Below are 26,386 nucleotides of genomic sequence, written 5' to 3' on the forward strand. Positions count from 1 at the left end.
AAGCTTATTCCAAATTAATATCTTCTTTTCACAATTCTGCATGATCCGATGACATTTCTCAGTCACAGTTAGTTGAATGCCAAACAAATGCCCAAACGCTGAAGTAGTAATTATACATGGTTTTATGAGTTTCGATCTTTGATTCAGCTATGAAGGAGTCATGCTGCCTATTGAACAAAACTTATCCTTTTTCTGCACTCACTAGTGCACTGCCAGCTTTAGTAAAAATTTCTACACAAAGCATAGTGCTTTTATGTGATTTGCTAAATAAGCCTAGGAGTTAAAAGTGACTCACGAGAAAAGTGAAGATTGAGGGGCTTGTGATCACTCAGCAAATATTTTCTTCCAATTTCACCCAGATTATAACTTCCTTTAATCAATATTTAAGAGCATTGGCCACAATGGCCTAGAGTTAGATAGCCCAACCAATCAAGCATGGTCAAATGATATTCCACTCTTTCTGTCATACACGTCAAAACTTAATACAGTTGATTTTGAAAAAAATAAAACTGTTTGGCCAGAGTTTTGTGGCCTACTTTATCCCTTCCCATGCAGTGATAAGGTTATTGAGAGTAAATCTGCCCTCTGTAAAACCAGCTTGCTCCCTTTGGACCATTCTTGTCACCAATGACTAGATACTTCCAAGAAGGGTTTTAGCTGGAATTGTATAAGAAACATTTAGGAGTATGTTATGATGCTAACTGTCTACCCACTTTCCATTGGAGCCCTTTGATATGAGTTTGATTATTTTGGCCTTGACTAACTTGCCCGTGCCTCCACTTTTGATGGGTTCAATCTTCATATGGATGGTAGGCTGACACATTTTCTTATCGAACTCTCTAGAGAGATTATCATGGCCTGGGGACTTGTCATTCTTTACATCTTTGATATCTGCCTCTACCTTCTCATGCTCAAGCCCTCTATACAGAAAAGTCATCTCATAGCCATTGATCTTTTGAGGTAATGCTTGCTTGATAAGACCCATGGTGTTGTTGCATAAAGGATCAGGACTAACTGAGTTGAATCTTCAACAGTGGCCTAAAAAATCTATTGAATTTGAAATTCATACTCTAAGAGTAGCACAATGTTCTTTGTCTAGTGCTTCTGTTTTAGATATTAGAGATGGAATCTGGAGGCTATATCATCTTCTCATCCAATTGTAGGTGGCCTCGTATTCTAGCTCCCCCTGTCCTATACTCAGACTTCCGAAATCGGGAGTCTAAGCTGCTAGCTATTCCTCGTCTTTGAGCATTGAAGGCATTTTCCAATTACAATTGTATGTGGCTTGTTGAAGCTGAAATCAGATTCCTAGTTCTTTCCCTTTCTGTGCTCTGGCAATAAATTGGCCCCAACCTTAAGGAACTTAGTCATATGTTGAATAGGTGCTTCATGCTGCAAAATCTACCTGTCATCACCTCTTGGATTTGGTGCTAAGGAGCAAATCCTAACAAGAACCCTTAAGAAGCCTTCTGATTTAGGAAGGGAGATCTTCAGCTTGTAAGAAGAATACAAAAATCTTGCTTAATATCCTTATAACAGATACGCTTTTGAGTTGTCATATGCTGTTTTTCTTTCTTGTAGCTCTTCCGAGGGGAAGGTAATGAAATTCATACAGTTTTCATACATTATCAGCATACCATGTATTTTTATTTTTAACAAAATCGAAGCATCATATGTTGACTTGAGAAAGTGAATGAATCTTTTCTCCTTGAATTCATGTTTTGGGTTTTCCAATTGACTTGAGATTGCAATAATTCCAGAGAAAAATTATTAAAACCCGGTAGTTCTTAACAAGAGATGAAAGTTTGCATCCACCCATGCAGTCAATGGATGAGTCTGTCTATGAAAACATTGCTAAACTTAGTAACTTATGCCCATTCCAATATTCTTTTTGTGACTCCTTCCGAGATGCATGGTTTGTGGGTCATTGTTTGCAATTGAGTGCAATTAATTGATAATTTGATATGCATCAACTGGTACTATGTAAGTAACTGTTGATTTTTTCAGGATTGGTTTTGTGAGCATTGGTTATTCATTCAATCCTGTTGTTGACCAATAGTCAAAGATTTGTCCTTTCATCTACCCATTAGGACTAATTTTAGGACTTTTACTTAAGTCATATTCAGTATAATAATACAAGGGGTTCATGTCTTTCTATTGTTTTGAGGATCTATTGAGTTTTATATTCATATCATTAGGACAAATTTTATGACTTTTACTTTAGTCTTATTCAGTATAATAATACAAGGGGTTCATGTCTTTCTATCATTTATTTTGAGGATCTATTGAGTTTTGAATTCATTCTGTAATATTTATTGCACATTTCTCTTATAGATCATGCAAGAAATATATTCGAGTTTGACCCCATTTCAGCGTCTAAGTGTTGCACGACATCCCAACAGGCCTACTTGTCTTGAACATGTGTCAAACATTAGCGATAAGGTAATATTGTTTCCCTTAATTTTATTTATTGTGTTTGCATTGCACATGGCAGTTTCTCAAGTTTTGTCTTGCACTTGTTAGTGGCTGGAACTGCATGGAGATCGTGCTGGATATGATGATCCAGCTATTGTCACTGGTATTGGAAGCATGGATGGGATGAGCTTCATGTTTATTGGACACCAGAAAGGCCGAAATACAAAGGAAAATATTCATCGGAACTTTGGCATGCCAACTCCACATGGGTATGTTTATGGTCCAATATTTAGCAAATAGCATGTGCTTTTTATTCAGGTTCATAGAAGGCATATTTCTTAAATCAGGTCCAATTTGCACTAGGCAGTTAGCTACTAAAACTAACATATGGGTTTTATTGATAGGAAATGTTTATATCCTATATGTATATTTTCCTTTGAAGGAACCATTTCAGCATCCATGAATGTCAGAGCAAAATCTTAAACGTTGTATTGAAAAATTGGTTTTGGTTTTTGAAGCTTAAGTTTTGGCATGGCAGTGATTTTGATAGTACTTTCATTTCTACATGGTGATTTAATAATTTGGGTCTTCTTCACATTTTACTTACAGAAAAAAATATTTTAAATTAGCAACAATTATTCATGTTTAAGCTTCTCACTCAGTTGTCAGTTTGCATTTTGTAGAGCTAAGATGTTTTTATTACAATTTTCCAAAATTGTATGACTTCTGTTTATCTATTACAGTTGATGGAAAATCAGCTAATTGTATAAAATATGTGGTATTGCAGCTATAGAAAGGCTTTACGAATAATGCTCGAGGCTAATCAATTTGGTCTTCCTATCATTACATTTGTTGATACTCCTGGCGCATATGCAGACATTGAGTCTGAGCGGAAAGGACAAGTATATTCAGTGAACTTTGTACCAGGCTACTTGTAGTTTATACTTATTGGTTATACAGATATGATGGTTGCACTATTTGTTTCAATATTAATTTTTCATTATAATTGCAGGGGGAAGCAATAGCACAGAATTTGAGATCATCATTTGGCTTACGAGTTCCATTTATATCAGTTGTGATTGGAGAAGGAGGTTCAGGTGGAGCACTGGCTATTGGGACTGCTAATAGGATGCTCATGCTAGAAAATTCAGTGTACTTTGTTGCAAGGTGGGTTTACAAGTATTATTTTCCAGCAATAGCTGTCAAGAAAGTACTTATTATAGTTAATGCTGTTTCGTATTAGACTTTAATTTATTTTGTTTAAGTTTGAGTGCCATGTTTTTAGTTTATCAAAAGCAAAACAGAATGTTAATTAATCTATCATCAGCAGTAATTACTAAGTGTTGTATATCTTGTATCCGTGGCCACTAATATGGCGCTTTTTCCACAAGAGAGGCCATCACAAGAAATATCCACAAGAAAAGCCAGGTGGCCTACAATCAGCAAAACCTGTCATTACTAGTTTAATAGTCTAGACAAATCTGAATAGCATCACCACATACTAGCCAGTAAATTCAAGCAACCAAAGATGAGAGATCTTCTAGAATCTAAACAGAAGAACCAACACATACTACAGGAATTCTTCAAGATATTGAAATTTAATTTCTTTCTGTTCTATCACTACGTTAATAAGTTGGAAAGAGGACATAACAATAATGTTTCTGGAAAACACCTCACAAGGAAAACACCTCACAAAGTACATGAAGTAACACAAACTTTTCTGAGAAGACATGAATGGCAACCCCGGCCAGCTACAAGAACAGTTTTTGGGCATTGGTCTTGGCTAGAATACACTCCTTCAACTGCCAAAGAATTAAGAAACAATGCTCCAAAACATAGCCTTATGTTATATGGCCTCTTTTTAACACCTAACACTTATTTATGATCACTTCTTGCTGAAGGTGCTTTTTCTTTACGCATTGAACAGTTTTATGATAGAAGTGTGCCTGATAAAATAGGAAATTTTGATGATCCCATGAGTTGCTCTCTTACATAGTGCATCTAATAAAAAAAAAAATCCTGTGTTTGTCTTGAGTTTTGAGATGGGAGGATGCTGGGACAGGATTTTGGGGACTGTAAAATTTTTCCTAAACTTTAGAGATGGCTGGGGGATGGCTAATAAAATAATAAAAATATTTATATTTCAAATTAAATAATAAAAATAACTTAAAATAAAACTGTAGCACAATGTGTAAGAGCTAGGATTTCAGTCATATCTGATGTTCATTGTAAGAGCTGGAATTTAAAGTAACACTGTGTAGCATAATTTGTTATTCTGCTCTGACACGTTTTAGTACAACGCCTAGCATAGTAAACACTGCTTTCTGTCATTAACGATCTTATCAAGTATCTTATACATAGAGCTTGGATTTCTGCTGAAAGTATCCAAGCTGCATCTCAGCCCAAGAAATCTCATTTTGGTGGCAATCCATGTTTCAGCAAAAAGGTCTTGTTCCTTTCTGTGATATTTCAGATTTATAACTTAACAAACTAAAACCAATGTTAAACATACACTTAAGTAAAATTTTGTGTAAGGCATATAACCAAATCTTGTTTCTTGGATCTTGACCTACTTATTATCCATCCAACCCAGCTCCGTAGTCCATTGTTGGCTTGCTGTAGATTTTAGTTACCACCCGTTAATCATAACATTTACCACAGCCCTTTGTGGCTACAAGCTTTGGTAGATTGAATGGATGCCCATGCAGATATCTTTAATTAGAAAATGAGGTTAGAGGTTCTTTCTTGCAGAATTAAAATGGATGGTTGCAAAGGGACTTTTGGTCATTTCCACCAAGTCCCCCAAAAATGGGGATGTCCCAAGAAACATCCATCACTTTGGGGAGATGTCCCCTCCCAAAATAGGTTGGAGGATTGTAATGCCCCTTCCTTGGATCACCTTATATTTTGCCCTAAATTCACAAATCCTAAATGAAACAAAGAGTATAATATAGTTAGAGATATAATTCTCACCCCAGAATAAGATATAAGATAAGATAAATCTGTTTTGGAAACCTGCAATGAAGTTAAATAACAATGAAGGTATAATTCACGAGATACATCCATTTCTAGGGTTAAGAGAAAAAATATTTATAACATATAACAAATGTAAATTATTATGTGGGGTTCAACCATAACGGGGTTGAAATGGGAGACATGATAAGGTGCCCTAAATATCCCCTACCCTAGGCTCAAGGGCGGAAACTGTCCCCCTTGGCCTCATGTGGCCTTTTGTCTCCATGAGGTGGTGTACCTAGTGAGGCCTGTACACCATTCCCCTCTATCATGCCATCCTACTTGTTAATGCATGATAGCTTCGGTAAGATAAATGATTGAATGAGAGATAAATGAAGTCTCTCATTCAATCATTTATCTTATCGAATAACCATCAAGAAAACATCAAGCTATTTTCATCTGATAATCATTCCTCTCTATATCGAATCTACTTAGTCAATCAATATCGATAGCATGGTTATAAGGGTTAACTATGTATTCCGATTTACATCGGATGTGTTCCCTGCAATAAACAAATAATTATCAAGTGCTTTCGGGTGGCAAAGTATGCACCGCTTGGGATGTATAACCTTTAGTTAGTGATCGGTGTCAATTAACATAGACACTGATTCCCATCGGTTAATATGCCACGCCAACCCCATCGTAAATACCGATTAGCATATACACTAGGTTATGTGAACCTCGATTAGTATCGGGCTGGTAATAAGTTAAACACCGGTTGATAACATATACCAAGGGGTGCGATCAAGTAGTGTCTTGATCGGTCATGTCCATAAGACATAACCGGTCAAGGCACTGCTTGATCCTCCCTCTTGCATATATGTATCATTTGATATTTGTGAAGAGGATATTGAAATCGAAAAATACTCCTCTCACCCGTCAAATAAAGAAGATAGTTAGATTCATAATAGAGATAGAAAACTACATAGATATAGAGAATACATTAAGAATACATCTTGCATATTGAATTGTAAATTGAACATCATTTACATGGTATCAGAGCCAGGTTAAATCGAACCTGAGGCTGTTCAATTTTACGTAAAATTCAAATCAAGCATATATTCAACATCACAATTCTCTCAATGGCAAGCGCTATTAGATTTGAAGACAGACTTGGAGGAGGTGATGACTTCTCCGCATGGAAATTCAGAATTCAAATGATTCTAAAAGAAAATAAAGTCGAATCATTTGTAAAGACTGAAACTGCAGAACCTGAGACTGAACCTGACAAAGCAATTTGGAGAGAAGGAAATGAAAAGGCCATTAAAATCATAGTTGATGGAGTAAGAAACAATATAATGCCCATTATAAGGAAACATGAAACAACCTTCAACATGTTCAAAGCACTTGAAGATGCTTTTGAGATATCTAATGCCAGTAGAACCTTGGCTTTAAAACGAGAAATAAATCATATAGCCATGATAAAAAGAGAATCAGTCAATGCCTACTTCATGCAAATATCTGCCCTAAGGGATGAACTGGCAACCCTTGGATATGAGATCCAAAGCAAAGAATTAACCCTCATTGCTCTAGATGGGTTGCCTAGCATATGGGAAACATTCGTCCAAGGCATCAGTGCAAGGGATGAATTCCCAAAATTCGATAGGCTAAAGGCTGACTGTCTCCAAGAGGAATCAAGGCAAAATAAGAAAGGGATCAAACAGAAGAATATAGATGAAGATCTTCAAGTTCTAAATACGACCTCAAACAAGGAAGGCAAGCAGAAGCAATTCTGGAAGAGAAAAGGTCGTCACGGCAAGAACTCCTTCAAGAAGGACCTTTCTCAAATTCAGTGCTACAGATGTGACAAATTTGGGCACTATGTTGCCAAATGTCCAAAAAGAATTAAGCAAGCCACATTTGCCAAAACAGGAAAATCTAAAAGGGAAGAGGACTCCGAGAAGTATGTATTCTATTTAGCACTCACAAATCAAGCATCAAACAAAGTGAACTCCTAGGTGGTCGACAGTGGCTCATCCAGACACATCGCAGGATTCAGAGAAGTACTAGACTCCATGAAAGAGGAGAATGATGAGGAAGTAACTATCGGAGATGATTCTACACACCCAGTCAAAGGAGTTGGAACCTGCACCATCAAACTAAAGTCAGGTGTATCATTACAACTTAGAGGAGTATTATATGTTCCAGGCATCAAGAGAAATCTAGTCTCAATATCAGCACTGGAGGACAATGGATACAAAGTAACCTTCATGGACAACAAAGTATTGGCTTGGCCAAAGAACTCATCCATTAAGAAAGCTAAAACAATTGGTCAAAGACAAGGCTATTTGTATGAGCTATGTACAGAGCCCAACTTAGCCTTAATTCATGAAACTACAGATGCCAATGAAATCTGGCATAGAAGACTAGGCCACCTAAATTTTAGAGCTTTATCAACAATGAGAGACCTTGTCACAGGTCTACCTAAGTTAAAGCAATATCATTCAGGGGCATGCACAGGATGTGCTCTAGGTAAAAATACCAAGGGTGCTTTTCAAAATAGTACTAGGAAAACAAGTAAAATTTTAGAGTTAGTTCATTTTGATGTATGTGGACCTATGTCTGTACCTTCATTGGGGTTTTTTTTGTATTATGTAATATTTGTTGATGACTACTTTAGGAAAACCTGGATCTACTCTCTGAAATGTAAAGAATCAGAAGAGATCCTTAATAGGTTTAAAGAATTCAAATCACTAACAGAGAACTACACAGGAAATAAAATTAAAACCCTAAGAACTGATAATGGGGGGAATACACATCATAATTATTTAAAGAGTTTTGTAAAAATTCAGGGATTAAGAGGGAGTTAACAATACCTTATAACCCTCAACAAAATGGGATAGCTGAAAGAAAAAATAGGACAATCGTTGAAGCTGTCAAAGCTATGATTCTTGATCAGAATCTAAATGTCAATCTTTGGGCAGAAGCAACTAGCACTGCTGTATATATTCAAAACAGATGTCCTCACTCTCATCTCGAAGATAAGACCCCTGAGGAAGTATTTACTAAATCAAAACTTGACATTAGCCACCTTAGGATATTTGGATGCCCTGTCAATATTCATGTACCTAAGGAGAGAAGATTAAAATTAGAGCCTTCTGGAAAAAGGGGAATCTTTGTAGGATATAGTGAAATCTCCAAAGCCTATAGGATCTATATACCTGGTCAAAAGAATATTGAACTAAGCAGGGATGTGATCTTTGAAGAAGACTTAGCATTCAAAAGAGCCCAAAGCTCTCTAGACCCTGAAGTCTATATCCCCACCCCTAGCATAGATAGAGATCCTATTCCTGAGCTTCAGAGGGAGAATCCTGAGGAAACTATAAGTGAAACTCAAAGTCCACCTAGAGAAAACTTCAAGAAGAGACCACTATGGGCCACCAAGATTGTAGCAGAAGCTTAGAAATTTGTTGCTCCTTCAAGGACCTTTAGGGAAAGCAAAAGACCTAACAAATTCACTAGCTATGTTGCTCTTATGAATGATCTCTCTAAAGCAGAACCAAACAATGTATCAGAAGCTCTTGAACATCAAGTATGGAAAGATGCTACGTCTGAAGAGTATCAGTCTATTATGAAAAATGATGTCTGGGAGATTGTTCCTAGGCCAACTAAGAAATCTGTCGTTTCATCTAAATGGCTTTTTAAGATCAAACATGCTGTAGATAGTAGTATTGAAAAACACAAAGCTAGATTTGTAGCTAGAGGGTTCTCACAAAGGGAAGGAATAGATTATGAAGAAACATTTGCACTTGTTGCCAGATATACATCAGTAAGAGTTGTATTAGCCATTGCAGTAGCTAAGGGTTGGAAGGTACACCAGATGGATGTTAAGACAACATTTCTAAATGGTGAGATCTCAGAAGAAGTCTACCTAGAGCAACCTGAAGGGTTTGAAATTTATAATGCAGAGTCTCATGTGTGCAGACTCAAGAAAGCTCTCTATGGGCTTAAACAGGCTCCCAAGGCTTGGTATGAAAGAATTGATACCTATCTCTCAGGACTAGGCTTCTCTAAAAATGATGCAGATCCTAATCTCTACTACAAAAGAAATAAAGGTGATATGCTAATGTTGATTTTATATGTTGATGACTTATTAATCACAGGAAATGATCATCTTATAGATCAATGCAAGAAAGATCTATCCAAAGAATTTGATATGAAGGACTTAGGACTCCTTCATTACTTCCTAGGATTGGAAGTATGGCAGAATCCTGACAACATTATACTAAACCAAGGAAAGTATACCTTGGATATTTTGAAGAGATTCAGAATGCTAAACTGTAGGCCCATGACCTCTCCTATGGAAACCAATTTACATAAACTTAAAGAAGCAACAACAGAGTCACAACCCACTGACTCTACTCAATACAGACAGATGATTGGGTCCCTGATGTACCTAGTGAATACAAGGCCAGATTTCTGTTATGCAGTTAATGCCTTATGTCAGTTCATGTGTGAACCTAAGGAGATACACCTGGTTGCAGTAAAACATATCATGAGATACCTACAAGGTACTCTAAACCTTGGTCTCAAATATGAGAAAGTTGACATAAACCTACATGGATTTACAGATTCAGATTGGGCTGGAAGTGTAACTGACAGAAAAAGCACTTCAAGGTGTTGCTTCAGTCTAGGTTCAGCCATGATATCTTGGATCAGCAGGAAGCAGTCCTCTGTAGCTCAAAGCTCCACCAAGGCAGAATACATTGCAGCTTCTATGGCTGCTCGAGAGGCAGTATGGTTTAGGAAGTTGCTTGTGGGGTTGTTTGGAGAACCTATGAAACTCACTATTATACATTGTGATAATCAAAGCTGCATAAAACTTTCAGTTAATCCAGTGTTCCATGACAGATCCAAACATATTGAGATCCCATACCACTATGTGCGAGATATGGTAGACAAAAATGTGATTCAATTAGAATATGTTTGTACAGGAGATCAAATGGCAGATATTCTGACCAAAACTCTTTCCAGAGTGAAGATTGATCACTTCAGAAAAGGTTTAGGTATGATAGAAAGGTAATTTTCTTTGTAATCTGTATTTACATATCAATAAGATGTTTAATGTGTAAACCTCTTTGTTATGATAGGACATTTTGGATTTTTGTCCCCTGGGTTCATATCTAAGAGGTGACGATCTCTCAAGATAATGAACACTTGTATGGAGACATTATAAGGTGACGATCTTATAATGTCCAAACCAGTTATCATGTTGGATCTCTGGTGTGTCATGGATGAGCCATGATTGTGTTGTGATAAAACATATATATGAGATGCTAGTGCACCTACTACAACTTGGATAAGATGAGAATTGAATATTTTCTCATATGATTATCCTTAAGTATTGCATGCTTAGGCAATATTGATATCACATGCTAAGGTGATATCCTGTCATCACAAGATTGATGTGATTGACACTTTGTATCATGTGTTTAGGTGATACTTCATATCATGTGATTGGGTGATATGATTCCCTAGAAAGTTAGATTGTGTGAAGGAATGCTAACTATCATTTGAATTGTGATGCTTGATATACTACTCTCATTTATCTTACCTAGCTAAGAGGGAGTGTTAATGCATGATAGCTTCGGTAAGATAAATGATTGAATGAGAGATAAATGAAGTCTCTCATTTAATTATTTATCATATCGAATAACCATCAAGAAAACATCAAGCTATTTTCATCTGATAATCATTCCTCTCTATATCGAATCTACTTAGGCAATCAATATCGATAGCATGGTATATCGGTGGTCACTGATGGTTATTCGGGTTAACTATGTATTCTGATTTACATCGGATGTGTTCCCTGCAATAAACAAATAATTATCAAGTGCTTTCGGGTGGCAAAGTATGCACCGCTTGGGATGTATAACCTTTAGTTAGCGATCGGTGTCAATTAACATAGACACCGATTCCCGTCGGTTAATATGCCACGTCAACCCCATCGTAAATACCGATTAGCATATACACTATGTTACGTGAACCCCGATTAGTATCGGGCTGGTAATAAGTTAAACACCGGTTGATAACATATACCAAGGGGTGCGATCAAGTAGTGTCTTGATCGGTCATGTCCATAAGACATGACCGGTCAAGGCACTGCTTGATCCTTCCTCTTGCATATATGTATCATTTGATATTTGTGAAGAGGATATTGAAATCGAAAAATACTTCTCTCACCTGTCAAATAAAGAAGATAGTCAGATTCATGATAGAGATAGAAAACTACATAGATATAGAGAATACATTAAGAATACATCTTGCATATTGAATTGTAAATTGAACATCATTTACACTACTCACCCTCTTATGATTGAGGATGCCTCTAGTTCACTTCAACAATTGATCAATATAGGATTTGTAGGGGAAACTGCAATAGGGTGCCGTTAAAATGACCCTCTGCCCTAGGCCCAAGAGTGGAAACTCTCTCCCTCTTTGCCCCACGTGGCCTTTCTAACATCCAGATGGAGTGGTCTGCCTAGTGAGGGGTCCCTAGCCATTCTCCCTCCTTGCATGCCCCTCTTTATCCTAACATGATCGGTTATTGCAGGCAGAAAATCACATTATTAAATGCATAGATATTTATGTTAAATTCAGACATTCATATCTGCATACAACTAGTATAAATATATGCATTCACATCTACATATAATTGATATAGATACATATGCATAACTACTTCTGCATACCACAAGAATTGAATGTCCTACTCAAATCGGATTTGCTGCATATGAAGCTCTCTGCTGTTCGATTCTGATTTTTATTCCTTTATATCTGCTCTAAATAGGAATGATATTCAATAATTTGTCCTCCACTCTCATCTCAAACTTATCTGCTTACATACCATGCCAAATACACCCTTTCATCCAAGAGGGGTGACTCTTCAAGGAGGTCAATCTTAGAATAAATTAAATATAATTTGATTAATTGAAGAGGGCACCAAACTAGAGGAGGTCGGCCCTGTTGTGTCTATTCCCAGGTTGGCCCTTTTAATATAGTAATTAATGTTATTTATTTGGGATTGCTGACCAGAATAAGGGTGGCAATCATATATATTTAATCCACTATTTATTTGGTAGAATGCCTTAAGCGCTGAGATAATTAACTACTACTTGTGCGATTGCTGCCTCAAATTTAAAATTTGTGATGTCTTATAAATAAGACAAACTTTCTAAGGTTTTATACTATTTTTTAGGTGGGGGTTATGGCAGGGATTTAGAGGGGACATTCTATCCTTGTCCTCAAGATGTTTTTCCTCCGTGAAACCTTGTCAAAAAGATCAAGGATGGGTCCCTAGGGAACATTGAAAAAGACTTAACGGATCAATAGTTGTTAAAGAAGTTCCAAGAATTTCAATTTATAACACTTATATTGCTTTAGGAGCAAAGCAATTTAAGGGGGGATGACCATGCCAATGCTTATTTTTAGGTATATGGCTCAGGCCATTGTTCATGGCTCTTTGGGATGTGGGTCCAATGCGACCAGTTGTATTTATCCATTGGAAACTGTTGTTTAAATTTGTTTCTTATTGGTATGCGGGGCCCAATCCAAGGGGTCCAAATGGGTTTTGATCATTATTCCACGAGGACACATCCCCCCAAAAAATTCTCATGCCCTTGGTATGGGGATGCTTTTGAGACTTGATGACTCAGGGGAAATGTCCCCCCATAGCAACATTATTAGAACATAATGTTATTAGGGGTCATAACATTTATATATAATGTTCTAATATAAGGTTATAAAACCTTATATATTATATGCTTTATAGGCATATCCCATTTGAAATAATTATAATCTAATAACTATTAGATTATTAATTATTTATAAATGGAGGTTATTGAAAAGGTGTGACTAGTGAAGTCACCCTTCCTCCTATATTTAAGGAGGTCTTCTCTCATTTGAGAGGTGTGTAAATGTGGAGATTTATAGAGAGTTGTATCACCATGCACAAGAGGTATTATTGGCCCCGAGGAAGTATTGGAGGAGTATCCCCAATTTCAAGTCTATTTTGTTATAGACTATATTTTGAAAGTGTTTTAATAAAATGATGCTTTATGGGTTTTTTTACCTCAAAGGGTTTTCCCCATTTATATCTTGTGTAATTGTAAATTTATGGTTGTATGATTCTCATCTTATTTATTTTATATCTTGTTTATAATGATTAGTATCCTAAGATCTGAATTTCTAACAAACACCACCTTTGTTGGGGACGTCTTCGGGTTGCTTGTTATATGGCACATGCCTTTACATATTGATAGCAACCTCGAGTTTCGTGAAAATTAGTTTTCCTTTCATGGGGCACAAATAAAGATGTTATATTGCAGATTTTGCCTTGAAGATTTCAGTTCACCTCAATTTGCATATTAGTGCTGCCCCACATTGCTGCTCGATTGCATTCCCAAATTTAGGCCCTTCATCCTCCTGTCCCCGAAACTTGTCCCCGTGTCCCCGTGTTCCCGTGTCACCTTGTTAGGAATTTCCGTTGAACCATTTGATTCATTAGACATGCTTATTGTAAGACAAATAATTATCTCTTGCAAACCAAAGGAGGAGCTAGTGTAGGATTAGTTGTAAGTTTGTTATAGGACTGTTAGCAAGAAGAATTGGGGACACAAACTGAATTTCTGAGCCCCAAGTATTTTCGGAGTGTTGTAGTTTATACGCCAGACTCAATTATACAAAGAAAGCCAGGATTTGATCTGGATAGAATACCAACTAATCTACTGAAAATAAAAGAATATCACATAACACATCATATATATAATTCCGGTATATTTGTATTGTCAATATCAATTGAGTACATTCATATATCCTTATAACCCCTTTTTACATCATATGCATTCATAATCTTTACATATCTTCCTCTATACTCCTATATATTCACATATATCTTTCCTCTATCTTTTTCATATCGCTTACTTTGTTACATATATCTTTTCCTATACATACATCTAGGGGATGGGATGTGACCTATCTATCCTATGTTATCTTTTGGATTTCATGCTCTGCAAATGCTGTGCGGTAAGATGCAGTAGGTTTTATCCGATTGTGTCAGAACTGCTTCACTTTCGTACCAGCAAGGTGTTAGAGAAAGATCTATTTTGAGATAAGCGACCTTGAGCACAAGTCCGAAGACATTATTGGGTCAAGATAGCGGTCACACTGTTTTGGATTTGGCCTATTGCAGAAAATCTGTTTCTGCCAAGAAAGTCTGCTTCTTGTGTACATTTACATTTTTAAATTTTTTTTGTATTTATGGTAACATGAAAATTTTGATCCTTTTCTTAAACAAAAGAATTAGTTTTTCTGGCAGTTTCAGAAATCATATTTGTAGTTTAAGAATGTCTTAGTTTCCTAGTATAATTTTCAGATTTTAGATTCTAGAACAGAATCAAAAGTATTTAGGTTCCTGTTTAGCATGAAGCTTTTTTAACCTTAAGTAGATAATGGCCAGAATTTAAGATTTTTCTTTATTTGTCTATTTCAGTCCTAAAGTTTTGATTTAGATTTAATGGAATTTAGCTAGCTATAGTTGGGTTCACAGTAGAGGGTGAATCTAATTGTGGCATATATGGTGAGATTGCATGCAATCATAATAATCAGTTCTGATAAAAGACAAAAACAATTGGTTTGAAATTGTTTGAAGTATTTGATAGCAGAAACAATTGAGAGATAGATAAGAATAAAATACATGAGAATTTTTTTCAAGCATTTATTCTAAAGCACCTAGAACTTCTTTCATACAGGATTATTTGGTCTAGGGTTAATCAATGTTGGGAGGTTGATTCAGATTTGACCCAATTTCTCCAAAAAATGAGCATTTTATATTTAAAGGCAGAAAGAAAATGGAAAAAGGTGTTAATTTGTGAATATGGAAAGCTGAGGAAAAATCAAACAAGGTTTTTACTTGTGAATTTGGAGGTTCTCTAGTACTACATGATCCATAAATAGGTATGATAGTCCTCATACTACTCATCAACCACAGATTTCTACTGAACTCTCTTAATAGTAACCCCCAAAATCATGTTAAGTGCAAGAAAAGAACACTAAAAATATTGTAACATCATTTGTATTATAATAACACCATAGAAACATGAAAACCATGAAAGAAAACTTAAGGAAACACATAGACATAGATTGAGATTAGTGATGCTCTTGGCTAAACTGCGACGGACATTTCTCCATCGTGTTGGCAGTTGTATACCCAATCTAGATGGTGGAGCTAGTTGTCACATGTCCACAAGGGTGTTGGCCTATGTTGGCACTTTAGTGAGACAAAAACCCAACTTTTAATGTTTATGGACTAAGTTACTGGTTCCGGTTCGGATTCGGGTACGGGTTCGCGGATTCGGCAAAAATTTTTCTTTTTTGGGTACGGGTACGGGTTCGTCCGTACATATATATATATATTTTAATTTTTTTTAATATATATATATATATATGTTCAAACTTCAAACATCAAAATTATATATGTTCACAGTTCAAACATACAAATATGAAACATCAAACATACAATGTAACTTTCCCATACAATGATACATAGATGATAACAGATAAATCATAAATCAATAAATCATAAATCCATAATTGCCAATGCCAATAAATATTCTGATATTGATATATCATAAATCATAAATTGATAAATGTAATATCATATTCATAATTTGCAAAAAAGATAATATTCAAGTTTTAAGTTTCAAAATGTGAAAATGTCATGACACAATAAAGTATAAAGTTAAACATTCAAATTACAAGCCATCTATGGGATTTAAATTCCATATTCATCTTCATCTGAAGCATCCAACCCAAGCCCACGGTCATCAAGTGGTTCAAATTCAGCATCAATTGAACCAATATCAAATGGAATGCCACTCCCACTAGCTATGTCTCTCTCAAATTCCATAACCGCCTCGTCTATAGAGACTTGGCAAAGTTGTGCAACTGTAGCATCTAAATCAGCACACTCAGGGGCTAGATCCCAATTCCTTGTTACACCCTCACTATATTCAGGGTCCTTATGTGACAACAAACGAAGGTTGGAGTGTACGTAGACCAAATCCTCAGCTTTCTTTGCACCCAAACGATTACGTTTGACTGAGTGGATGAAGGAGTATGTACTCCAATTTCGCTCAGCTGAAGAAGAACTTGCAACCTGTTAAAAGTTAAAACATAATTAGAAATTTACAAATTAAAATTATAAAATAAAAAAATGATAGCATCAAATGGAATTGGAAAACTATAAAAATAAAAAATAAAAAGATACATACTTGGGAGTTAAGTTTAATTGCAAGAGGCTGCAAGTAAATGGAGCCTTGACCATGTACATACCACCACTCATCAGCATCCATCCCATATCTAGCATTAAGAGCTACAACATCATGATTTTTTGCAGATACAAATTGGCCAAACTCCCTCATGACAATATTTCTTGTCTCCTCATCTTGATATATCTTTTTAAAGGCAGCCCTATAGCCAGAAGCAACCTCTGCATCTCTATATGGTGGCACCCTCCTTGGTGTTGCAAGCATCTCTGCACTATAAAATTTTGGCGTCAAAGCAAATGCTAAGAGATGTAAGGGTGTGGTCATCTTGTTCCAACGGTCAACAACAATTTTTTGCACAACTTTGAAAAATGTTTCCGTTGGGTCATTTTCTTTTCTATTTATTACTTCTTTTATTTTTTCCACCATGCAATCCATGCCATCATAAATCTCGCCCAAACATGGGCGATCAGTATCAGCATACCTGATCATGCTCATGATGGGCTCAGTGAAATTCAAAACATATTCCACATCATCCCACCATTTCTCACTAAGGATCAATGCTCTTACTTTTAGAGCTCTTTCTGTGTGGGACTGCTTCCATACACTCCACAAGCTGTTGATGACCATAGAACTCAAGGCGTCTCGCACCTTCAGAAGTCGTCTTAAGACGAGCGTGTGAGATGCAAATCGTGTTTCAGCAACCTAACATGACATAACAAAATACACAACATATATCAAATGCAAGTCTATAAAAAATACAAATTTAAAACTAAAAAATTAAAAAATAAAATTTAAAATTAGTAATTATAAATTACCTTCAACAACTCCAACTTGGAGAAGGTCCTGAAAATGGCTTGTGACATATGATGATTAGTCACAAACATTTGAATCTCCTCGCCCTCCGCATATAGTTTTTTCACCCAATCAATTTGTGTGCCAAGCTTTTGCATGATTAAATTGAGTGAGTGTACTGCGCATGGTGTCCAAAAGATGTGACCATATGTAGCCTCCACTATAGTCCCTGCTGCCCTACAATTTTTAGCATTGTCAGTTACAACTTGGACAACATTTTGAGGCCCCACCATGTCAATGCATTCTATCAAGATATTGGCAATGAAACTTGCATCTTTCACTTGCCCCTCACAATCCACTGCTTTCAAAAACATTGCCCCTTTAGGACACATTGCTATAACATTGATCAATGGCCTATTTTTACAATCTTTCCATCCATCAGAAACAATGGTCACACCTGTTTCTTGCCATGTATCTTTGATGACCTTCAACTGTAACTCTATGGATGCTTTCTCCTTTGCCAATAAGGTGGTTCTCACCTTTTCATACCCTGGACAAACATAATCAGAAGGTGTATTGCAAAGAGTATGCACCATGTCTCGAAAGTAAGGTGATCTAACAAGGTTGAAAGGAAGCCCATTGCCATAAAGACAACGTGCAATTTTGGAATCTGCAATCTCTTTCAGTTCATTTTTGAAGGCAAAATCCAATGGGCCTCTTTTCCGTGAAGCCACAACATTCTGATTCTCTACTACATCAACTGGTGGGTTTTGCATGAAAGGATGTGAACCAGCTGGTCTTGTGGAGCCAATGCTACTAGAAGGCCTCTTAGACATTGAGCTTTGATGGACAAGAGGATGATCAGTCTTTGCTTTGCTACTTCTCCTATCAGCTTCCTCTTGTTCTCTAATATATCCCAAAACTAGAGCTTTTGGCAGCCCCTTGCCATCTGATCCCTTACAAAATTTTATTCCATGCCCAGGGATGAAACAAAGGTGGCCTTTCACTCGATAGTATGAGCTGGTATACTCAGTGCCACAATGGTTGCATTGCCAAACAAAACCCCCACCACCAGACACTGGCTTGATCATTGTTGTATAATGCCAAAGTGGTGAATCTTGATCAATTTTAAAGGGGGTATTTTCATTTCGGACATTTGCAACTGAACTAGAGCTTGCACTTGCACTTCCAGTTCCAACCATTATGTATGATTATATGAATAGTGCACCTAAAATGAAAAGAGAATGCACAACATTATTGAAAAAAATTATTAAAATTTTGGTATTATAACCCCATACTATGCATACAAAGTGTAAAAAAATATACAAGACTTCTTTAAAAAAAATTAAAAAAACTTTAAAAAACTTTAAAAAAAAATTTAAAAATTTGAAAAAAACTTGGAAAAATTCTTGAAAACTTGAAAAAAATTCAGATTCACTTACCTTTAATGGCTAAATCCTTCTTCTCCAGTGATTCCTATGCCTTTGATGCGTGTCTCACACCTTTGTAGTCGTCACCTTCGAAGAAAAATACAAAAACTAAGAACCCTGATTGTAGAGAAAAAATCTTCAAAAATGCAAGTAGAATAGGTTGAATGCATGTTTTGATGCATGAAATGCATCATAGAGGGGCGGATTAGGGTTTAGATGTATTTAGAAGATTAAAAATATTGTTTTTTTATTGTTTTTAAATGCTTGCTAACCTGTGGGCCCCGTTTTTGGGAACCCATGGGCTTGGGTTCACCCGGGTCCTCCTGGGTTCGCCCTGGGTCCCACCCGGGTCCTGCCCAGGCGGCTGGGTTCCCTGTGGGTCATGCATGGCAGGACCCACAGGGAACCCAGCCGCCTGGGCAGGACCCGGGTGGGACCCAGAGCGAACCGGACCAGGACCAGGACCGGGCACGGACCAGGACCAGGACCAGGACCCAGCCAAAAAAGGGGAGAACCGGTATCACAGTTTATGGACACCGTTGACCATGAGTCCAAGCTTTTGGTGTAGTGGGTGCCTAGCTTGGAGCTGGGGTCTTGAGGTCAAGCATTGCAAAGTGTGGTGGGCTTGTGATGCCTTTGGCTAAAATTTAATGGATGTTCCTCCGTTGTGTTAGTAGCTGTGTACCTGAACTAGATGGTGGGGCCAACAATCACAGTCCATGAGGGGGTTTACTTGTGGTGGTGCTGTGGTGGGACAAAACACTCACCCTTAATGTTGGTGGGTGACTTTCACTAATAGTTTGGGCTTTAAACATAGTGGTTGCTTAGCTTGGTATTAGAGCCGAGGTCTCAAGGTTGAGCCTTATGGAGTGTGGTGGGCTTGTGATGCCCTTGGCTAAACCTTGACGAACGATCTCTGTTGTGCTAGAGTGCATGTATTCAAACTTGATGGTGGGACCTGTTGTGACCTTTTCACACATTGCCCCACTGCAAACAGGGACCCCCTCTTTCTTGCTTTCTGCGTTGGTTAGTTTAGGGTTTTGGCAGCATAGTGGGCAATTTTGAGTTCTTGTGCTCGAGTCTCAGAGTTTTGATCATGCCTAATTGTCGTTTAGGGTTTTGAAGTTATAGGATCAAGTGTGTAAAAGTTGAGAATTTAAATGATCCTAATTTTGTCTAAGTATAGACCTTTTGAGCGTTAACGTGTTTTGAACGTCCTCATCGATGATTTTTAAGTGCTAAGGTATTTCAGGACCATTAGGAGTTGTTTTCTCGCTCCTAGGAAGTTATTCAAGTTGATTTTGCACTTTATCTCGATAGGTTTCCTTTTGTTTCACTCAAATTTTGGTAAATTTGCCTAAGTCCTGATGGGTTTTATTTAAAATTCTAAGTGTCCAGATGATTTGGAGTGGCTAAACTGTTAAATTCCTGATGAAAATCCATGTTCTAAGGGTCAAAATGTCAAAATTCCAGATTGGAGGTGCTTTTCCCCCACATTTCTGATGACCCATAATTTCCCCCCACTCAAAATCCTGACTGGTGGTGAATTTCCCCTGGATTCCTGATGGACCCAAATTTTCCCCCACATTATCCAGACATGGGGCGATTTTCCACCAGGATGCTCAAAATTTGACTAAGTGGGAATTTTTCCTGACAACCCACGATTTTCTACCAGGATTGCGGATGACTTTAATGAGGACTAAAATGATGATTCCTGACGCCTATTGATTTTCCACCAGGGCTTTTATGATGAGATTTCATGGATTTTTATGTGGATAGTGATTCCAGACCTTAGGCGAATTTCCACAAGTGATGATTTTTTATGATTTTGGGTCTAGATGACTATCGAGACTGAGGTCTATTTTCCCCCAGGTGATTTTTTGTGCTAAGTGGCAAGTTTGAATTGGAATTTTCACTCTGGACATGGATCGATTTTCCCGTGGAGCCATTTTTGTGCAAGTTGATGAAAATTTTGTTAGGATTTTTATCCTGATAGGGTTCAAATTTCCCCTAATTGGCATTTTTTATGATTTTTTTTCATTGGGATTTTTATCCCAACATGGGGCGATTTTCCCCATGGGTCAATTTTGGATCAAATTTTAAAACTTTTTAATAAAGTGACCCAATTTAATTGTTTATTAATACGTCAAAGATTATTTTAAAAATAAAAAACAATTAATAAATGATTTGCAATGAGCATTTAATGAATTTCACCTTCTAGAAGCAAATCGATTTTCCCCAGGCAAGTATAAGTAACAAAGTTTAATCCCACATTGCTTGTGTGGTGAAAACTCAAGGCTAAAACAAGTTTAAAGGAGGTGGCCAGCATTATAATTATATTATATTTGCCAAGTGTGTTGCTTACTTAGGCGATTTTTCCTTCAGCTGGCGAATTTGTTCAGGTGTCAAGTTGACACCATTGGGCTGAAAATTGTTTTCATTGCTTATTTCCCTTCATTCTCAGCCTAGGTGATTTATTTTGGCTGCCATTGGAGGAGGTTATTTGCAGATTTTTTCAGACAGCGATTTTTTTGCTAGGGTGGTGCCATTCCTCTTAGCTGGGCAATTTTTATTTGGGGGTCATTTCCCTCCATTTTGGGGTGCATTTCTTCACCATTTGTGGCGCCATAGCTAGGAGATTGCTGACAGACATTTTTCAGACCTGATATTTGCCTCCATTGTTGAGATTTTCGACCTCCATTGTTGGCTTGGAAGTACATTTCAGATTTACATTTTTTCCAGCTAAATTCCACCTAAGTCGATTTTGTCTAAAGGCTGTTTGGAGGAGTTTTGAGTGCATTTTCAGAGCTTCTGAGTGCTGTTGCAGGTCTGAGACGCCATTGTTGCAGACTGTCCTCAGAAAAAAATAATCATTTCCAGCCACTTACCTACCTTGGCGATTTTGCTTGGAGCTCATTCCTTTGAGTTTTCGTGATCATTTTTAGGGTTTTTATCACTTTGCAAAGTGCTGGTAAGTTTGAAACCACCATTTTCAGACTTGTCCTCAATTTTTTTAATTTTACCAGCCAATACATGTATGCCCGGAATTGATTGTTTTCACCATTGGGAAAATCTGAAAGACTGATTTGTAGAGTTGCAGGTTGTCTTCAGACTTGTTGGCAGCCATTGTTGACGTTGGGAAGGTGTCCTCAAACAACTTTTGTGTGAAAACACTACTTTTCACACCTTTCCTTGTTCAATTCCTGATTCGGTATACTCCTTTGCACTCTAATTTTGATAAAATTTCCAAGTATAAGGAGTCTTCAGACTTTCTTAAGTCTTAATTGATGATTTTAGTGAATTTCATAACCTAATCTTGTCATAGTTACTTACTATTCATTAGGAATGTGGATAAATTTCCTGATTTCCATTCTAAAATTGTTTGATCATTAGGAAATCAGAACTTGTTATCAGGAATATTTTCCGAAGTTGCTAACTTCCAACTTCATATAGGTACAATATCGAAGTCGGGAATTAGCATCCGTAAGGAACAACAGAGGATTGTTGAGACGAGATTCTATCCAGAATCCAAGATGTCATCTAGATGGAAGGAGATTACAGACACAAACATGCATTTCTTGAACATGGACAAGATGCGGTAGCGGATGTTCGGAATTGGAAGCCAGATTCCTTCTCCAGCTTATGTAAACATTATGAAGAGTGGCATTTATCAGGGCGTTGGATTCCTGCAGTCCATATAGTGTAGTGAGCTTATCCCGAAATATGTGCGATGTTATGATCCTCGCTCCCGAATGATCAAGACTCCTAAGGGTGCCATCATTGCCTACCTTGCTGAGGATGCGATTGTTGAGGTGTTTGGAATTCCACGTGGAGCAGACATGAAAGATAGAACCAAGGATGAATATGAAGAAAGATATAAGAAGAAGATGGATGTGTGCAAGACCGTAGTGAACAAGGAGTGGATGATCAATCCTAGGACTCATCATTTTAAGGCTCCCAAGACACTCATGTGCACAAATTTCAAAGATGAATATAGTGATTTAGTATTCGTGTTTAACCGAGTGATGAGGATGCCACATGGTGCAATATACGATGGATGAATGTTCTATTTCATCCATGATTGTATAAAAAGAACGTTGATCAATTGGTTTAAAATCATAAGTGACAATCTTGATTTTCAGCTAAGGAATGTGGAGAGGTCGAAGCCATTGGCCATGACTTCCTCTTTGGTGTACCTGCTTGCACGATTTGTTACCTACAAGGGATTGATATGTAGAGGTGAAGTCGGGAATGGACAAGGACAATTCAGAAGTTATGAGTGCTATCCATAGCTGATAATGTATCGAATTGAAGATTATAAGAGAGTGAATGATGCATTCACTAGGTACATAATGCGGATGTTGCAAAGCGGAATCCACAGAAGGTTGTCCAAGGAGGCAACAGAGTTGATAGAGAAATATGGATCATGGTGCATACAGTTTCCCACTTTCACATACCTAAGGATTCATGGATTTCAATCCGAACCTTACAGGCTTTCTAGGTATCCTATAGATAGAATGATATTACTTGAGGTGGTGAGACAACTTCTAGAGTTTGAATTCTATCCAGAAGGACAAACATAGAATGAGGATGACTTTTCCTATTTCAATAGAGAAGACATTGGAGGTTTGCCAATCCGCCGCAACAACTAGCACAACAATTGAAGAGCTTGCATTCTATCGATTTGCAACATACAAGAAAAGAGAAAGATTTGATCCGGATAAGAAAGTTGGAAGGATCAGGGGAGATAAGTTCATCCACAAGGTAGACATAGAAGATAATTGGGCCAACTTGATGGACGAGCAAGCAATAAAAAGAAGAATGTGCTCCAGAATGTCCATGGATTTCATGAGGAAGTGTGGACTTTTCCTCATTCCTGATCAGATATTAGATGAGAAGGATCATACGCATCCACAATATGAGAATGAAATGAAGAAGGCGATTCTATTGCCTAATTGGTCAGAACAAGAAGTGACAGATTTGAATGTATTGATGAGAGAGGTCTTGAGTTTCTCCCGAGGATGGGTAGACAGTCAGATGAACAAGTTAGTTGACATGGGTGTTATCTTCACTTATGAAAAGATGAAACAGGAGGAACCCGCTTCCGAAGATGATCAAAGAACTATCGACGACATAAGAATTTATGCGGATGAGGAGAGTCAAGCTCCTAAACGAAGGAAGAACACACTAGGAGAAGTCAAGGCTAAAGGGAAGAAGATTGAGGAGGTTAAGAAGAAGCAAAAGACTATGATTCCATCGCCTATCATTCCTTCACCACCCCTCAATGTCTCATCAATCAAGGAAGTTGAAGTGCCAGAACGAAATAAGGAGTTTGAGCAATGTTCCAACACAATGATATTATCAGAGAATGTTCAGGATTTACATGCCATAACTACATCTGCTCCACCTAATGAAGATGATGATCAACTGGGATCTCCTATTGTCCTTTTGGAGGTTAGTTTGGGGAAGAATGTATATGATTTGACCAGGGATAATCCTGATAATGATGATAATGTTATCTTGGCATTGAGAGAGCTTGATCGAGAGTTGTGTCTCGATGATGGTATGGAGATGGCCGCTATTCCTGATGGGCTGATGAAGAGTATGGAGAAAAGTAAGAAGATGGTAGAGGCACAACCTATTGATGACATTGATGACTACTTAACTAGGAGCAACAAGGAGAAAGAACCTAAGAAAGTTGAGATTTTGTCACACATAGCTAGAGATGAGACAGGAATGCGGATTGCATAGGTGGCTGTTCCTATTGGAGATGTAACGTAGGACATTGCTACTCCCATGGATTTCCAGATTACTTCAGTTGCCCTTGGCCGTACTACAAAAGAGTAGGAATTTCAGGAGGTCGGTGATACCCTCAAGGCAATCAGTGCGAAATTGGACCGAGAGATAAAGAGGAGAGAGAAGTATGAAGAAGAGAATATCAGACTTAGAGAGTATATTGCAAGGATAAGGCCTGAGAATCCCACCCTTATTTCCCCTATTGCAGTTGATCGTGGACTACATACACATTATGAGGCAATGAGAGATACACTCTCGGAAGTGGAGAAATGGATTGAGGATACGAAGAGACAGGCATATAATTTCCTTACTCATTTTGTCCAGGCTTTTGACAGGACAACAATGTTTATATTCAGGATACAGTATTTGGAGGGAGTTTGGGAGAAATTCCGACCTATTTAAGAGAAGACTATTCCACGCCTCAGAGCCTTGAAGAAGATTCCTATGTCCACATTGATCAGAGAGAATATTGTGCACAATGGAGATAGATACGATTTCCATGGCTAGTATTGTTCATTGGCCACGAAGAAATCAACTTATGAGAGCACACAAAAGGGTTGTGCAGAGATGGAAGGATCGATTCATGATATTCAGTCGAGGATCCTTTCCTCAATTGAGGAATTATTGGGAGTTGATGTTAGTGAAGCCAGTGGTTTACACTTAGCAGAATTGAGAGACAAAATGAAGTTCATGTACTTCAATCAATTGGACTCTTTGAAGAAGAGTAAGATGGATGACTTGGTCTCTTTGTTGATTCATGTTCACAATTTGCAGAAGCTCATGCCAGATTGGGAGAACACCTTGGATGCTTGCTCGGATGCGTTGGACTTGATTGATTTACAGTAGGATACCTTACCCAATATTTCCATGGAGTTGGATTCTGCATTGGCTAGATTCTTGGATTATGTTGCGAGAGAAAGAGATGCAAGATGGAATCTTCTAGAAGATTTCCTATTTGATGACTAGGTGTCTTTCTATTGGGCCATATGTTGGTGGCTCCATTTTTGATGTAAACCCTAATTAGGGCAACTCTAGGGTTTTGTTGGCATGATCTTGGCCCTTGATTTTGATTTAATCTTGGCCATCCATTTTATATGAGACTCTACATATACCTGATTGCCTCTCATTTGTAAGGGAGAGATTTTTGAGAATTGTTGGTAGATGTTGCAGATTTGAATATAAATCATTGTTTGACTTGATGGTGATTTTTGTTTAAGTGTTGTTTTGCATTCAAGGTTCTCAATTCCTCCAAGTTAGATTAGAATTTTCTTTCAATGTTTGTTAGATTTAATGAAAGAATTGTTGAGTATATTTGTGTGGAGTCCATTAATCCATACCACTAGCCTCTTGCTGATTGTAAGTCGTGCGTGGTCAACTGAAAATTTATGCAAGCTTAACTTCAATTATTATGCGTCCATTGATATGCATCAACTTGGATGGTCTCAATGTTTGATTTTAGTAATTTGAAAATCTATGAAATACACCTTAGATGATTGCACTAAGCTTGTGTCAAAATCTGTTCGACTTGATGGTGAGACCTTGCCTAGTTTGATTCCACTGAATTTGTTCATCACTTCTTGCATTCTAGGTTTTAGAATAGAATTCTTGAACCCTATTCCCTTTTGTCATTTTTTAGAAATTCTTTTAGAATTAAGTCCAGAACTACATTGC

General features: G+C 37.4%; 1 protein-coding gene across 2 annotated transcripts in view; it reads left to right on the plus strand.

The window, feature by feature from the left end:
- The window catches only part of LOC131036172 (uncharacterized), a 52,263-nt gene that overhangs the window by 9,504 nt on the left and 16,373 nt on the right, over window positions 1-26,386 (plus strand). For both annotated transcript variants that reach the window (XM_057967992.2, XM_057967991.2), the window contains exons 3-6: window positions 2,335-2,442; window positions 2,524-2,684; window positions 3,203-3,317; window positions 3,428-3,582. In XM_057967992.2, the coding sequence (XP_057823975.1) occupies window positions 2,335-2,442; window positions 2,524-2,684; window positions 3,203-3,317; window positions 3,428-3,582 (539 nt within the window). The remainder of the gene's footprint in view (window positions 1-2,334; window positions 2,443-2,523; window positions 2,685-3,202; window positions 3,318-3,427; window positions 3,583-26,386) is intronic.

Source organism: Cryptomeria japonica, chromosome 10, assembly GCF_030272615.1.
Source record: "Cryptomeria japonica chromosome 10, Sugi_1.0, whole genome shotgun sequence".
NCBI classification, from domain to species: domain Eukaryota; kingdom Viridiplantae; phylum Streptophyta; class Pinopsida; order Cupressales; family Cupressaceae; genus Cryptomeria; species Cryptomeria japonica.